This window comes from Cotesia glomerata, linkage group LG7 (assembly GCF_020080835.1).
Source record: "Cotesia glomerata isolate CgM1 linkage group LG7, MPM_Cglom_v2.3, whole genome shotgun sequence".
Lineage (NCBI taxonomy): Eukaryota > Metazoa > Arthropoda > Insecta > Hymenoptera > Braconidae > Cotesia > Cotesia glomerata.
The window spans coordinates 2,238,660-2,257,499 of NC_058164.1; the positions used below are offsets into that span (position 1 = coordinate 2,238,660).

General features: G+C 28.4%; 1 protein-coding gene across 2 annotated transcripts in view; it reads right to left on the minus strand.

Moving 5' to 3' along the window:
• Window positions 1–4,392: 4,392 nt before the first annotated feature.
• LOC123268817 overlaps window positions 4,393–18,840 on the minus strand; it is a 32,675-nt gene continuing 18,227 nt past the window's right edge. For both annotated transcript variants that reach the window (XM_044734196.1, XM_044734195.1), the window contains exon 2: window positions 4,393–5,748. In XM_044734196.1, coding sequence (XP_044590131.1) covers window positions 4,399–4,899 — 501 coding nt within the window. In that variant the 5' untranslated portion in view covers window positions 4,900–5,748 and the 3' untranslated portion in view covers window positions 4,393–4,398. The remainder of the gene's footprint in view (window positions 5,749–18,840) is intronic.

Below are 18,840 nucleotides of genomic sequence, written 5' to 3' on the forward strand. Positions count from 1 at the left end.
TCGGCGTATAAGAAAAATTTTATAGCAATGTAAAAAAAATCGTCATGATTTTTGGTTACGCGCCGTGTTTTTTTTTTTTTTTTTTTTCAATTAAAGTTCAGTATAGCGACGTAAAGAATAAATCTAAGGTAAAAGCCCCAATTATTGACACTATAAGAGATAAAGTTATGATTTGATTTTTTTTTAAGCAATCAAATATCAATATCGTTGAATTTTGTTTGTGGTAATGTCTCAAGTAATGTTTTTACTAATCAATTTATTTTTTTAAAATGATAATCACTGATATTTACTAATTAATTTTAAATAATTAAATATAGTATCCAGATACACCAATTATTGGCAAGTTAAAAAACTGATTGATCTAATTATTGACATACCTTAGTCCCAATTATTGACACCTATACTGCGCGAATCCCGGAAAAAATAGACCTGAAAAAAATTTTAAAGTCGTGAAAAATTCATATTATTTCAGATTTATTAAATTTCTATTATTATTATAATTTTTATTTTATAACAATTTTAATGAAATAATATGAATTTTTCATAATTTAAAAATTTTTTTCGGGTCTATTTTTTCCGATTACCATACTGCGCATGCGTCGAATCATCTGCTTATTCTTATTTATCGAAACTTATTATTAAGTAATCAATATTATTAAAGTTAATCAATATTATTAATAATAATTTCCAAACATGATTAATTACTTTTAAAAATTTTTAAATAATTTATTGAATCAAAAGAGTTCAAACTCTTACAGTAAATTTTTTAGATTAAAGTAAAAAAAAGGCGTCATAGCGCGGTCGAATGGCTGTCAATATGAGATTCAACTTAAAAATTATCAACTAGTTATTGACGTCCATTATTTAAATATTATAAAGCATACAATTAATTTCGATTATTCAATCTTATAAATTTTTCATATATTGTTAATTAAAAATAAAAAACATCAAATAATTAGATAAAGAAATGAATTTAAACTCGGCAATGTAAAAAAAATGCTTTTCTAATCAAAATTGTTAAGAAAATAAACGTTCGTAAGCTCGTTTGATGAACTGATGCTAACTTTATTTTTTTTTTAATAATCAATATTTAATATTTTAAACTGACTTTAATTTTTTTCAATTGTTTAATTAATTAGAATTTAATAAAAATTTATAGAATAGTTATTCTTATTACAGATAATTAAATATATTTAAAAATAATTTAGGGTGTCAATATTTAGACCCCTGTCAATAATTGGGGCTTTTACCTTAGTTAACATTATTAATTCTAAAAACAAATTAAATAGTAATTTAAAAATAAAACAAAACACAATTAGTAAATAAAAAAATGTATACGTACATCTTTTTTAATTATTCGTTTTTAATGATTTATTTATTCATTTTGAATTCTATAAAGTCATTGCATATAATTGTATTACTTTGAATAGACAATTCCAATTATTTTCGCATAACTTGTGTAATTGAGTAAATTATTAAATATCTGCTTTGAATTATTTTTACTAAACTATGATATGAAATATGAACATTAAAGTTCGTTATATAATTTTTGTAAACTGGTTAATTAATTTCTAAATTAAATAATGGCAGAGTCTAAATAATGACAATCATGGTAATAATGATGCGATCATAATTGATTAAATACAATAATTATAATAAGAGCAATGATAAAATAAATTACTCATATTATTTGTATGCATGTCTATTAGGGTAGCGCAAAAAAACCGAATATTTTTTTTTTTTGAGTCTCGAGTGAAAAAAAGTCAGTTTTTGATGTTTTAAAAGCCCTGTCCAAAAAACAGCTCAAAAAAAATTTTTAAGAGGTCGCTCCAAATTTTTTAAAATTTCAAAAATCGTCAAAAATCGAACTTTTTTTTTTTTAATTTTTTTTCTCGTTACGTCATAATTTTATAGACCAAAAAAAATAAGTTCCTGAAAGTTTCAATTCAAAATTAAAATTTTGAAAGGTCGCTCATAATTTTTTTTTAATTTCAGAGTCAAAAAATGCTGATCCAATTAAATAGTCACTAATAAATTGAGAAAAAATTATGAGCAACCTTTTAAATTCACATTTTGAACTGAAACTTTCAGGAAAACCTTTTTTTTTTTTGTCTATAAAATTATGACGTAACGAGAAAAAAAAATTAAAAAAAAAATTCGATTGTTGAAATTTAACAAATTTGGAGCGACCTCTTAAAATTTTTTTTTTAAGCTGTCCTTTGGAGAGAGCTCTTAAAACATCAAAAACCAACATTTTTTCACTCGAGACTAAAAAAAAAAAATAGTCGGTTTTTTTGCGCCACCCTAATGTTTATAATACTAAAATAGCTTTAATTTAACAGGGAAAAAATTTTTTTTCTTAAGCCTTATCTACCCAATTTCTGTGAAGTTGTAAATAGTAGAAAAATGATACGTCATAAAGAAGTTTCACTTCTTACCTGTGTACTCTGGTACACACACATATTTCTTTTTTTTTAATAATTGATTGACCCTAGAAAGAGATTTTAATACGATTTTATGTACCAATATAATATTATTATATATTGTATTAATATATATGTTTAAATAGTAATGGACATTGAAGTTGGATGGTTATTCCTAATGCCAGATTTCTTTATAGTCGATGAGAGCAGAATGAACTCTACAATCAGCACACTGTGAATATACTGTTGAGTACTTGGGGGGTGTTGCCATGACAATCCTGACGTCACTTGCTTACTCCTTTCCTCCCGTTGTTTTTTCATCTCGTCGATTCTCAAAACCGCTCACCTTTTTAATCCTCTGTACGTGTATGTTGAAATTTAAACATTTACATACAAAGTCTTACTTCAAAATTTTTTTTTTTAAAACGAGAAATGATATTTGTCATTTGGATTTTTATTGCGATATAATATATAAAATATAAGATATAAAATATAAAATTACCCTCACACATATACCACCGAGTTAATATTTAAATTTATATTATCCGTAGATATAGACTCGTTTAATCCTTTATTATTTCTCGGTTTTATAATTATTTTACTACACTTTCTCTTATGAAATTTAATATATACTTAGTATGTATTATACTCATTATTCTTTGGTCAACTTGCACAAGGATTAAGTTACTTGGATCTTGTTTATCATTTTGATACCGTGTTATTTTATCTACAATTTATTTTAATTAATAAGTTTATCATTTTAAGCAATGATTAATGGGCATTACTAATTATAATCTTAGTTTTTAAAAATGTTGCTAAAAATATAAGCAAAGGCTAAATTTATATCGACATAAAATTGTAGAATGTTTTTTTTCTTTGGGTAAACCCTTATATCATAGTTTAGAAGCTACTAAATATGTTGATAATATATACTTTTTGACAAATCGAAGTGGCTTCGTTCAAAAAAAAAATTTAGATGAATAATTTGTTAAACTTGTAGAAGTATTATTCAAAGTATATATTAAATAAACTAAATGTCAAAACGAAAAGAAATCAAGAGCAGGTGAATTTGTTTTTAAATAGAATTTATAGATTATTAAAATAAATATTTTTTTTTTTTTTAAGTAGAAAATTAAAACTAGAGCGGTTAATAATATTGAACAAATTATTATTTTTCGATAAAAAAAAATGAGATTTTTATTACAACGGAATTAATTAATAAATAAAATGAAATTTATAAATTAATTAAAAAAAAAAAATTGATTAAACTATAATTAAGAGCGGTTGATAGTTGATTTTCAAACGAGTTTTGCTCATGAATAAGATAAAATTTTGAAAAAAACGCTTCGCTCTTCGATAGATAATTAAATTATCCATCGAAGAGCGAAGCGCTTTTTTGGAAAATTTTCATTTATTTATGCATAAAATCCGTTTTAAGATACCATAAGTTGTACAAGTATGACAGAGATACTCTCGTTTGTCCAATAGAGAGCGAGAGAGAGAAAAAATATAAACCTTTCTTAATACATAGAATTCTTTTAATTACACATTAATAAATAGTAATTACTAACAACCTTGCAGTCACTATGTGACTGCCGTGGCATGTGAACTATAAATAAATAAAGTTTTGCTTTATTAAATAATGACTATTGTTAAATTGCACTGTACTTTCTTAAATATCAATGTTTTTAAAGATATAAACTCATTTTGATGTTACACTCATCAAGAGCTTTCATTTGAGTACCCTCATGTATTTTTGATACATTTTTCATATATATATATATATATATATATATATATATATATATATATATATATATATATATATATATATATATATATATATATATATATTTAAAATATATGAAAAATTGATGTGGGTACTCAAATGAAAGGTCTTGATCAGTTCAATGTTGGGGTGAGCTTATATCTTTAAAAATGTCAATAGTTCCCAAGATACAAGGTCGTTTCTTGATTATGTTAAATTGCACTGTACTTTCTTAACTATTTGATGATCTGGTTTATCCTGCATGTCTTGATCATTTGTTCCGGATTGCATCACGGCCTCAACATGACCAGAATCACCTTGTGGCGCTATATATTGATGATTTGATTTATCCTGCATGTCTTGGGCATTTGTTCCGGATTGCACCACGGCCACTTCACCAGAATCACCTTGCGGCGCTACATCTTGATGATCTGGTTTATCCTGCATATCTTGGTCATTTTTTTCGCATTGCACCACGGCCTCAACATGACCAGAATTACCTTGTGGCGCTACATCTTGATGATCTGGTTTATCCTGCATGTCTTGGTCATTTGTTTCGGATTGCACCATGGTCTTCGACACGGCCAAACGTTCTTGAAACAATGAATTCTTGAGAAGTGTGGTCATCCAACTCGTTGTCAATTGAATCGTCGTCGATTCTTCTGAGGTAGACATAAGCTTGCCGTATTCTGCAGTGATGCGTATCATCAACGGTTTTCTGACCTATAGAGTCGATCTTCTTAGTCTTAGTCTTTTTTATTTTTTCCTTCTTTGTTTTTTTCTGATTTTTTCCTGTATTCTTTGATTTTGTGTTCGAAGTTTCTTTCTTCTTAGTGTTTTTCTGCATTCTACGTAATGAGATCGATAAGGTTTCAAGATTGCTTCCCGTGTTCTCCATCTCATTGTCACCGTCATTCTCGGCGATGGTTACGTTGTCAGTTTCTTTCTCGGCGTGGTCTTCCGGCTCGGGCAGGCAAACATCTAAACGAAGTTTACGACGAGCTTTATTTTTTTTACTCATTCGAAAGACGATGAACGGGATAAAGTGATGTTTGCTACACACGGATACAATTTAACAGATTTGAATTCGAATATCCATGTTCTCACGCGATCATAAAGTCCATGTGTATAGCTTTTATCCTCTAATTGTTCTAATACATACTTAGTGATGAATGTCGACACTGACTTACAAGTAAGGTCATCAAAATACCGGAGTTTCCAGGTTTCTTGCTGATACATTTCTGAGAGCAAACTGAAGACCCTGGTCTTTTGTTGAGCGTACAGAGCTTTGACTGGTGCAGGGACGATGTCGTCGGGGTTCTTCCGTTTCATGCAAAGATCATTTGGCAGATCTACGGCCTTCAATTTAATAAACTTATCGCAGGTTTGGTATTGCAATTTGCAGGATCGAGTCGACTTTGTATACACTCGTAAACCAGCCATCAGATGAATTTTCCTTGCCGCGTTTTTTAAAGGAATTTGAGCTTTCTCTAATACTCGCAAATAAACCTTCAGAAATGCGTTGTATCGCAAATCATCCATAATGATAAGTTTCGTCTGGAAAAAAATAAAATTAGTTAACAAAAAAAAAGTATCATTATTATGCTAATTCAATGTAAAAAAGTGATTTATTTAGTAATTACTTTATGAGTAACTGCATAAAGATAATATATAACACTGAATAGGTTAACTTAATAGGTAACTGAATGATAGTTACGGACAGTGTCTCGGATAGCTTAAGGGTAGAGCAGTCACTTACTTGGACAGTCTGGGCTACATACAAGACTCAAACAGTATACCCCTAATATACCACGTCAAAAGAGGTCCAAACACAAAAGCTATTACTTATGACCCAAAAGCATTATCATTCTTAGACCTGAAATACTGCACCTCAATACCCCTCAAAGATACAACAAATAAACCTCATTCCCGCAAAGAGTATTGGTGGCTCACTTAATCACAAGTTCTTTTTCTTTAATTGTTTTGTTGTTCTCTTTTAATAGCTTCCTCTTTCTTTTTTGTCTTCTTGTTCTATTCTATTATTATGTTATATTTTTTAATTTTAATTGTTGTTGATTTAATGTCTCTCATGTACTATTCTAATAACGTAAGCCTTTTTTATGAAAATCAAGTTTGTTTTTTAGGCTAACTAGTATAAATCATGTATTAACACTTTATGTATTTAACACAATAAGAATAAGAAAAACTATATTATTTACTTCACTATGTACAGCCCCTGAGGCTTATCAGGTATTAAGAAATATCATTTATGTTATCCTCTATGAGAGCCCGTATGGGCCAGGTAGACAATTTATTTTAAGTAACAGGTCTTACGTTTATACCTGTGTATTATGTTTATATCTATGTATCAATGATTTAAATAAATAAACGCTTGAATAAAAAAAAAAAAAAAGGGTAGAGCAGTTGGCGCGATACCAAAAGATCCAGGTTCGATTCCTGGTCTGAGCATTTTCCGAGTTATTATTTTTTCGGTGGCCGAAAAAAGTCTCACTGAGTAAAGAATATAACATCTTTGCTTAAGAGCGGTTGATAGTTGATTTTCAAACGAGTTTTGCTCATGAATAAGATAAAATTTTGAAAAAAACGCTTCGCTTTTCGATAGATAATTTAATTATCTATCGAAGAGCGAAGCGCTTTTTTTAGAAAATTTTAATTTATTTATGCATAAAATGCGTTTTAAGATTCCATAAGTTTTACAAGTATGACAGAGATACTTTCGTTTATCCAATAGAGGGCGAGAGAGAGAAAAAATGTAAACCCTTCTTAATCTTAAATTAAAATAAAGATTTTTAATTGTTAGATATTTTCACCCAAGGATGGTATGAGTGCTCATACCGACAATAATGTGGTGAAAATAAATAATAAGTAAAAATAAAAATTTAAAGAATTTAATAAATAAAAATTTAATGTAAAATTTAAAAATTAGTCTGACATCAATTTGGATCGGGGATAATGGCTTTAAAATATAGAACTCTTTATTTAGTAAAAACACCGCTTATAACTTTTGAACGGCTTGACCGATTTCATCGCGGTTGGTGCCATTCGAAAGGGCTTGACCAAACTTAGTTTTTGAAAATTATTTGGACCGATTCAGATCAATAGATTTTGAGAAATCTTAAAAAAACTGAAAAAAAATTTTTTTTCAAATGTGGTTTTTTGGAATAACTTTTAAACGGCTTGATGGTTCAATTCCAAAAACTAATCAGCTCTTAACCCCAAAAAACCACGTCGATCGCCATCAGTCCGGTAAAAATCGGTTGATTCGTTCGAGAGATATCGTGAACGAAAGAAAACCGAAAAAAGTGTTTTTTTTTTATATCGTATATTCCTTAATTCCTAGCGTGATCAATTCAAAATTTGAGATTCTTTATGAGGCTTGAAAAACTGCGTCGAATGCTGCCAACCGCGTGAAAATCGGTTTATTCATTCAAAAGTTATTGCGATTTAAAAATTCAAAAAATAGTGTCTCATCAAATCTCTATCAGACTTTTGAGCTCGAAGAGCTCAAAAGCATAGGAAAGCAATCTCTTTGAGCTCGGAGAGCTCAAAATAACCCATAAATTGTATTTTTGAGCTCGAAGAGCTCAAAAACGTCATTGGTGCAATTTTAAGCGCCTAAGTATGGAATTAGCGGGAAGTTGCAGGGATGGCCTTCAGGGTCAACCGTTTTTCTAATTTTTTATTTTATTTTTTCATCTGACTATTATTTTTATAACTTATGAAAGATTAATAAATATTATTATATTAAAATTGATAACTTTTTGAATTTTTATAAATATAGAAAAATACTTATTTTCATAAAATAATCATTGTTATTTTTTTTTAAATAAATAAAATTAATAACTATAATATTACACCTAACGTAAATTAAACTTTTCAAATTTGTCAGTGCATGCGCGTCTCATACTTCTTTCGCGGCTCACAAAACTTGCGCTGTTGCCACAGCTTTATTAACGTATCCCCTCCTCGGCTAAAGTCTGGTAAATTTTTAATTACTTATTACTAAATATCTCTGAAACTGTGTGGTAATTATCAATGAATTTTTTTTTTTTAAATTGTTTAGTTGTTAGTTAACGTTACTCTAGTTTTTTAAAAAGATCCTAAGAAAAGTTTCTGAGATATAAAAATGTTTGTAGGTAAACTTTTCGATATCCCGTATACCGTAATGTATAAGAGCGTTCAAAACTCAAACTTTGAAATTAAATATCTCGGAAACTAGATAGTCAAAAATTCTCAAATTGCGCCAATCGATGCAGAATTATATAAATATTAACCTGCGAAAGTTTAAAAAAAATCCTAAGAAAACGACTCCTGCGAGGGTAATACCTTAATAATATAGATTAAAAAAAAATATTAAATATTTTTAATAAGTCCATAAAAAAATTAAAAAAAAAAAAAAGGGATATGGTATTTTAGAAGTGATTTATTAAAAGGAATGTGAATAACGCATAAAGGAATTTATAGCAATATTATACAAAGCAATATACAAAATATACTTTTCACACAATCTAATATTAGAAATTTTCAAAATATCGTTACATAAAGAAAGTTTTATATCAACTTGAATAAGAACGAGTGGCTTATATCGTAAGCCTCTCGATTTATTTGTTCACGAAACCCATATACTTAGTTTAGCAGATTCCAATTTCGGAAATTCCTTTTTCCTATCAATAAACCCGAGCAAGTGAAAGCCGGTTGTCTTGGAAGAAATAATGAGATTAGAATGTTTGTATAGGGTGATTTGAATCTAACATTCTAATGTATGTATAACTGGTGAGTATAATTCCGGGTACGGGTGTTCAATCAGTATAAAATACCCCAGGAAATTTAGGATGAATTTAATTAGAATTTATGGATATATATTTAGCTAGAGGCGTCGATTTAATCGGTAGAAAAACATTATTTAATCACGTTCAATGAAATTAAACTCCACTGAAGTTGAATATATATTTATAACGACAGGAAACAGTTGTCATAAAAAATAAAGAGGAAAAAAAGAAGTAAAAGAAAACTCACATCTTTTACACTTATTCTACGAAGATATATATTTTTAGATTTATAAGCACAAGCGCAACCCCCGAATGGCAAGAGCCAGCCCTTCTTAAAATAGATCTCATCATCATCATCCCTTAAGATGGTAAAATGTGGTCCATTTGCATTTAATTTGGTCTCATTATATACTAGCTGTATATGTTTAATAATAATCACTAGGATGATTAATATAATAATAGTAGGAGTAGTGATATGTAGCTAGTCATCAATTCCGTCTGGTTTAACTTTGGTAAGAAAATTATAGAGCTAGTGGTCATTGCCTCCGGGTTATTTATTTACTTGCTCATCACATATAAAATGTAAATAACTATATATGTACTGAAATAAGTATATAAGGAAGAAGAATAAAGAAAGAAGAGAATAAAGTAAAAAGCTGAGTTGAGGCTGAGATTTAGTCACTAAAAGATAAAATTTGTCATGACGGAAAATGAATGTTTTTTCTGGAAAAATTCATCCACACATATGACATTAAAACATAACGATTAATTCCTGGAAATATCTAAAAGCTTTTTTACGATCTAAATAAATAAAATAATCTATCATGTGTAAATTTTTCTGCTATGAATTTTTTTCAGCGAAACCCGAAACCGAGGAAATTCTCATTAATTTTCCTGTCTACCGTCAGCTCTTGATATAAGCACAGCTGTACACTGAAATTTATTTCTCATTTCTTTTATTTCCTTTTGATTTTTGCATTTAAATTAATTTAAGCCGCTTTACTCAGAAAATTTAACTATATTTTATTTATATTTATAAATTTATATTGTGGACTATAATAATAGAGCGGGAGATAAAATAAAATGAAACCTAGGTGTGTATTTTTTGCGTTTACTTCATCGCGATCGTTTAACGCTCGTGCGTCACTTGAGATTATTGATGATTAAAAAAACGTATTACTATCAATCATGGAAACGCATCATTTCTTCAGAGCTTGTGTCCACGTCTAAATTTTCTGGCAATCGTCTATCTGCTCTACGTTTAATGTCCGTCCTTAACGTTTATTCCCGCAAGAGCATCATCGTCAGCATCACAACACATCACGGTGACACATTTTAACACCTAGTGGCCTAGATAAGTATTCCTAGCCGATGTAATCGGACTAAATAAAATCTAATTATAAAATACAGCTCATCTACATCGGCTATTATTTTATAGATTTTTATTTTTTTTTTTTTTTTTTCAATAATATAATCCTTGAGATAACAATAACTATTTTTGATATTAATTTTAAAATTAAAAAAAAAAATTAATAAATAGTATCTTGTTTATTTTATAATCTTACGCTTGAATATTTTTATTTTTATAATTAAATTCATTCCAAGAAGAAAATACTCTCAAGTGGACTCGAACCGCCGACCTTACGTTAATTAATATCTTGATATAACCGCTGGATTGCGTAATTATTTTCAACGGTTACTAAACCGCTATTTAATTTTTAAATTATCATTAAACATTACTGAGTATAATTTTTTATTTAACGACCCGAATTATCTGATTGCAATAATTTTAAAACTGATAAAAATTTTTAAACATTTAACTTTTTACTTGTATGTGACTGTCGTGACTTGTGATCTATAAATAAATAAAATTTTGCTTCATTCAATAATCACTTATATTAAATTGTACTGTACTTTCTTAAATATTAACGTTTTTAAAAAAAAAAGTTCATCTCGATGTTACACTCATCAAGAGCTTTCATTTGAGTACCCACATGCATTTTGATATATTTTTCATATATACATATATATATATATGATATATAAAATATATGAAAAATTGATGTGGGTACTCAAATGAAAGGTCTCGATAAGTATATTGTCGGGCTGAGCTTATAACTTAAAAAAATTTCAATAGTTCATGAAATACAAGGTCATTTCTTAATTATTGATATTTTTAAAGATATAAGCTCATTTCGATGTTACTCTCATCAAGAGCTTTCATTTGAGTACCCACATGCATTTTGATATATTTTTCATATATACATATATATAAATATATAAAATATATGAAAAATTGATGTGGGCACTCAAATGAAAGGTCTTAATGAGTGTATTGTCAGGGTGAGCTTATATCTTAAAAAATGTTAATAGTTCACAAGATACAAGGTCATTTATTAATTATTGACATTTTTAAAGATATAAGTTCATCTCGATGTTACACTCATCAAGAGCTTTCATTTGAGTACCCACATGCATTTTTGATATATTTTTCATGTATACATATATATAGTATATATAAATATATAAAATATATGAAAAATTGATGTAGGTACTCAAATGAAAGGTCTCGATGAGTCTATTGCCGAAATGAGCTTTTATCTTAAAAAATGTCAATAGTTCACAAGATACAAGGTCATTTCTTAATTATTGACATTTTTAAAGATATAAGCTCATTTCAATGTTACTCTCATCAAGAGCTTTCTCATTTGAGTACCCACATGCATTTTGATATATTTTTCATATATACATATATAAATAGTATATTACACTACAAGGGCAGAAAGTTTGAGATTCCTGCACTGTGCGCCATGATGCCCGAGGCGAAGCCGAGGGCATCATGGCGCGCAGTTCAGGGCTCTCAAACTTTCTGCCCGTGTGTTGTATACTCTTTTTCTTTATTTTCGGCCGAAAGTACGCTGACTTACAAATCAATTAACGTTACAGTTAAATGTTCTTAGTATGTTGTCGATGCCCGCCCGACATTTGCGGCACGAGCGAAGCGAGTGCGGCTGGTCGGGGGCGGGCATCGACTTCATCTAAATAGATAAAAATAATAGTAACTTTTTAAAATTAAATTAATTCAATTGAATAGTCTTATTTTTATTAATTTTTGATTACTCAAATACATTAAAATCATTAATTTTATCAGAATTTTAATTATTTCGAGTAATTTATCAACTATTTTTAATTAATTATTGCATATTTTCATTTTCATCACAACTATTACCAGTACATGAACTATAAGAATTATAAAAATTATTAATAATGAATGAAAAAAAAATGATTCAATATTATTTGATCTTCCCATTTGACATGTTCGTCAATAAAAATATTAATGAAAATTTATTATTAAGATATTTAATTTTTTAGAGCAAAAGAAAAATTTTCTCAAGACAAGAAAATTTACTTCTGTCAAGAACTTAATTTTTTGGAACAAGAGAGAAATTTTCTCAAAACAAGAAAATTTTCTTGATTTAAATAAATTGTCTTGGATCAAGACACGTATTTCTTGAAGCAAGGGAATTAATTTTGTTGGAATAAGTGAAATTTCTTGTGTCAAGAAAATAATTAGGAAGAAAAATATTTTCTTGGTTCAAGTGAACCTTTCTTTCTGTGTAAATATTTATCTGCAGACTTTTTAGGTAACGTATCTGTTCTTATAATTAGATTAGCTTCCGTATCGAAATTCCTTAAAATTTCCTTTTGATGATGATAACGCATTAATTTTTTAAAATTTTTATTATTTTTCACTCGATATAATTTTTTAGATTATAAATTTCAACACACAACGACATAAGAACCCACAAAAGCAATTTTAAGGTTAGGCCTGAGTGCACAATAAACCGCGTCAGCTCTGGTGAATACTTTTTTTTCGCTGCCTCGTACATCAATTCAGTGCACAACTAGTTTCTTCCAGCGCACTAGAGCAGCGCGCATGCGCGCCCCTACCAAAGCATAAATGTCGGTCTTTCTGATTCCCAACAGAAGTAGCAAGTACGTGCTTTCGGCCGTGAATAAAGAAAATATATGAAAAATTGATGTGGGTACTTAAATGAAAGCTCTTGATGAATGTAACATCGGGATGAGCTTATATCTTTAAAAATGTCAATAGTTCACGAGATACAAGGTCATTTCTTAATTATGAATGCAGCCTAAATTTTTATTATCATAAATTGACTATTGGTGCGAATAATATGAAACCTTAAAAAGGCACAACTCCAGGTCAAGACTTTTTCAACGATACCAAATGTAATCATTAAAACCCATTTCTTCATACAAATACACTGGCCACAAAATTTTGCTTATTCTCTTAATAATATAGATAATACAACATTAAAACAATTTTTCAATTTAATTTATAATTTAAAATATTTTAATAATTTTTTTATCACAATTTACTTGTTAAAAAAATAGACATGTCTTCATTTAATTATCATTGATTTATAAAAAAAAATTCAAGTGAAAATAATATTTTATGAAGTAAAATAAAAATTATGCAAGCGGAAAATAAATTTATATTTTGGACAGTTTAGTGTATTAAATAATAAAAACATAAAAAAAAGCAATAAATCAGAATTTATCGTCGTCAAATTATGTATGTGCAGACATAGACAATACAATAAATGTCTGTAGAATAGCCCGGGCCATCTGTTATCAAAAATATTTATATCTACACGAATACAAATATGATGATGACGACGATGAGGCATCTTACGTTTGAGGATTTTGAACTCGGACATGGAAGTAAAGAACCATGTAGCTACCACCAACGAACTCAACTCACTCGAGGAGTGAACGGCCTTTGAAAATCGAATTCTGTCACCGAATTGGTATATTATATCTGGGAAGCTGGTGGTATCCTGGCGCTGGTACCCAGTAAGTCTCCGTGGATCTTTGACGTCAGTAGAATAAAGCAGAGTCGTAAAACGAGACCGGCCACCAACAGAAATACACGACTGCATCACGTCGGGTGGTTAAATATTGCCGCAACCGATGCAAGATGCCGGGTCGTAGACTGATAGAAGTAAAGTGGAACATTGTCCGTATGATGATTTATAAATAGTATTTTATGCTACCAAAATAGATGACAGGCCGTTGGACCTCAACACGTTGGTCGATCGATCATCATTGTTATCATCCCCTATGACGTACAACCGAATACCACCAGCACCAATTACTACCCTCTATCATTACATATCATCAGTGCTGCTAGGTGCTGAAATTCATCTTAAAATACTTCTTCTTCTTCTTCTTCTTCTTACCCATCTTCTTTATCCTTATCCTTATCCCAAGTATCAGTCGCAATTTTTATTATTACTGTTTGATGTTGCAAAAAAATAAACAAATCGTGTGGGATCAGTGCTCGATAATCGGCGGATTTTTCCTTCCAAGTAATTCAAAATTTCTTCTTTTAAAAGAAATCCCTGTGGGTGTATTAAATGGAATTTTATCTTGATCGAGTGAATTTCTTTTTTTCAGTAGGATTAAATTTATCAGGATTAATATGAACGCATTTACAATAATGTGTTGACGGGTCAAAATAGCACCGCTAATAATAGCTCGGTGTTTGATTATAGAAATAATCCCAAATAAAATTTGTTAAAATAGATTTCTGTACAACTGTTTTAGAAGTTTTAATTATAATAATAATTAAGGTGACAATAATACACAGAAAAGAAGGAGCCAAGAAAATATTAATCTTTCTAATTATTTTCTTGAACGAAAAAAAAATTTTTGACACAAGAAATTTCACTTATTTCGACAAAATTAATTCTCTTGATTTAAGAAATACGTATCTTGATCAAAAAAAATTTATTTGAGCCAAGAAAATCTTGTTATGAGAAAATTCAGCCTCTTGCGCCAAAAAATTTAGTTCTTGATAGAAGTAAATTTTCTTGTCTTGAGAAAATTTCTCTCTTGCTCCAAAAAATTAAATATAAAGATAGAAGTAAATTTTCATTAATATTTTTATTAATTAACATGTCAAATGGGAAGATCAAATAATATTAAATCATTTTTTTTCATTCAATATGTATAATTGCACGGTAAAATAATATAAAATGGATTTCAAATATTCACGAGAAAAATTTTCTCAAGGTGAGAAAATTTTTTTCTCAGCTAAAGTAGGTGGCGCTGCTTCCCTAAAGTATCTAAAAATCTTGATCAAGTATAAAAATTTATTGCATCAAGTATTTATGATAACTTGAATTAAGAAAAAATGACTTCCACCAAGAATAGAATATCAAGGAAAATTTTTACTTCGGCCAACACAACTTCGGTCTTCCTTCAGGCACCCGAAAATTTTCTTGAGCTAAGACTTTGTTCTCCAGGCAAGAAATTTTTCTTTCTGTACACAAAAAAAAAATCACTTGAGCCAAGAAAATATTTTTCTTTCTAATTCTTTTCTTGAGCGAAAAAAAAATTATTTTTGACACAAGAAATTTCACTTATTCCAATAAAATTAATTCTCTTGCTTTAAAAAATACGTATCTTGATCCAAGAAAATTTATTTAAGCCAAAAAAATTTTGTTTTGAGAAAATTCAGCCTCTTGCGCCAGAAAATTTAGTCTTGATAGAAGTAAATTTTCTTCTCTTGAGAAAATTTCTCTCTTGCTCCAAAAAATTAAATATAAAGATTGAAGTAAATTTTCATTAATATTTTTATTGATTAACATGTCAAATGGAAAGATCAAATAATATTGAATCATTTTTTTTCATTCAATATGTATAATTGCACGCTAAAATAATATAAAATGGATTTCAAATATTCAAGAGAAAAATTTTCTCAAGGTGAGAAAATTTTTTTCTCAGCTGAAGTAGGTAGCGCTGATTCCCTAAAGTATCTAAAAATCTTGATCAAGTATAAAAATTTATTGTATCACGTATTTACGATAATTTGAATTAAGAAAAAATTACTTCCACCAAGAATAGAATTTCCAAAAAATTTTAACTTCGGCCTTTAGGCACCCGAAAATTTTCTTGAGCCAAGAATATTGTTCTCTAGTCAACAAATTTTTCTTTCTGTGTATAACAACTTTGCGTACATATAGTTGATTTAATTCTTTACGGCCTTGTATTTTATTTTTTTCTTAGCTGTTGCTTAAATATATATAATACATTTGTGTATTTTGGTCAGTCGTAAAATAATTCTGAGTGATTCTCTTTAAAATTGTTTGTTTGTTTTATAATTATTATTATAATTAAATGATGATGATAATAAAAATAAAACTTTTATAGAGTCATTTCCCTGGGCGTCGATGACCACCTACAGCTGGAGTTGGGTAATAAAATTCCTCAAAATAATATATAATAATTATTTTAAATATTTTTTTTATCGCTAAGTGTAAGAGAAATTTATGAAGTAATTCGAATTTGTCTCGTATATACACGATTAAATTTGAAAGCTCTGTATTGTTGGTATAGTAGTCAGGTCTCTCCTCCTATTATACTCAAGCGGGAGTGTTATAATAATACCGGGTTTGATGAACACAAAACACTGAGGGAAATGCACTATGATGTATGATGTTTTGCGTGGTTGTCGAGAATATGGTTCTACAATGTACACTGTATGATTATTTGATTTGATTAAATAGTGTAGGCGTATTTAGGATGCCAAGCTTCACGATAACACGCTCAAGCGGTCTCGAGAAAATCAACGTATCCGAGGATTATATATTTAACTATCTTCCTGGAATCTTCAGCCACCGCTTTGCTCTTCACTGGTTTGCTTGTCGTCGTGTATTCAATTAGATGACATCAGCTATTTCTTCGCGAGTAAATACGCGGAATTGTTTTTTTTACCCAAAATTTACTACTACTTAAATCTCTTAGCTGTTAAAATTAAACGATAAATTTATTTTCGAGTATTTTTAAATTGGTAATTATTGATTATTTTCTTTTTGCACCACAAGAGTATTTTAATAAGATTTTATTACTCTCGGTTTTATTTAAAAATACATCAAGTAGATTGGAAAGTAAGCAGCTTTAAAAAATAATTATTTCAAGTAATTTAAATATTTTTTTAATTAAAATTTATTTTCTCATTAGTTTTTAAATTGAACGTTTTTATTCTCAAGTGTGAAATATTAAATTGATTATAAAATATTTATGTTACTACCCTTCATTAGTTTTAATTCAAATTTATATTCTAACTTTTTTAGTTTTTTTGGATAGTAAAAAGTTTCAATTTAATTAATAAAAAAAAAAAAATGATATGACCTCTAAAAGAAACAATTCGAAGCGATAGCTTAAAAATACTTTTGTTTATTAGTTTAAGAGCTATTTCATTTTAAAATAACAAAGTTTACAAGGGTAAAATAATTTTTTTAAATTGCTGATGAATACCAAGAAAAAAGTCGAGTAAAAATTACTATAAGAGAAAAAAACTATTGATTTCTTCGTACCTTTTAGTGTTTAAATTTATCTTTTTTATCTTAGAAAATTATTTGCGAAAAAAATAATCTGTATTATTAAGAGAATAAGCAAAATTTTGTGGCCAGTGTATTTATATGATAAAGTGGGTTTTTATGGTTAAATTTAGTGTCATTGCAAAGGTCTTGACTTAAATTTGTACCTTTTCAAGGTTTCATTTCATTCTCACCGATAGTCAATTTATTATGATAAGTATTTAGACTGCATTCGAAAATGCTTTATCTCCAGATACATAATTAAGAAATGACCTTGTATCTTGTGTTCTATTGACATTTTTTAAGATATAAGTTCATCCCAATGTTACACTCATCAAGACCTATCATTTAAGTACTCACATCATTTTTTCATATATTATATATATATTATATATATGTATATATGAAAAATATATCAAAATGCATGTAGGTACTCAAATGAAAGCTCTTGATGAGTGTAACATCGAGATGAGTTTGTATCTTTAAAAATGTTAATATTAAGAAATGACTTTGTATCTTGTGAACTATTGACATTTTTTAAAAAATAAGCTCATCCCATGTTACACTCATCAAGACCTTTCATTTGAGTACCCACATCAATTTTTCATATATTCATATATTTCATATATATGTATATATGAAAAATATATCAAAAATGCATGTGGGTATTCAGATGAAAGCTTTTGATGAGTGCAATATCGGGAAGAGCTTATATCTTTAAAAATGTCAATAATTAAAAAATGACCTCGTATCTTGTGAACTATTGACATTTTTTAAGATATAAACTCACCCCGACAATGCACTCATCAAGACCTTTCATTTGAGTACCCACATCAATTTTTCATATATTTATATATTTTATATATATGTATATATGAAAAATATATCAAAAATGCATGTGGGTACTCAGATGAAAGCTTTTGATGAGTGTAATATTGGGATGAGCTTATATCTTTAAAAATGTCAATAATTAAAAAATGACCTCGTATCTTGTGAACTATTGACATTTTTTAAGATATAAACTCACCCCGACAATGCACTCATCAAGACCTTTCATTTGAGTACCCACATCATTTTTTCATATATTAGTTAATAAAAGTACAGTGCAATTTAACAAAAGTCATTTTTTGATAAAGCAAAATTTTATTTATTCATAGTTCACAAGTCACCGCAGTCACATAGTGACTGCAAGGTTGCTAGTATATTGTTAATTGCATTAAATTTAAATTGATTATTATTGTAGCAAAGAGTCAATTTTATCAATATTACATTAAGAAATTTAGATTGACAGAAAAATTTAAAAATACCAGTCAATAAATTTATTTATTTATTTATAAAAATTAAAATATTCTTTTAACAATAATTGTGTAACAAAATTTAATAAAAATTGAAATATTACATCCAACAAAAACAAATAAAATTTATGAGCCGTTGGCACAAATGTATTTCCT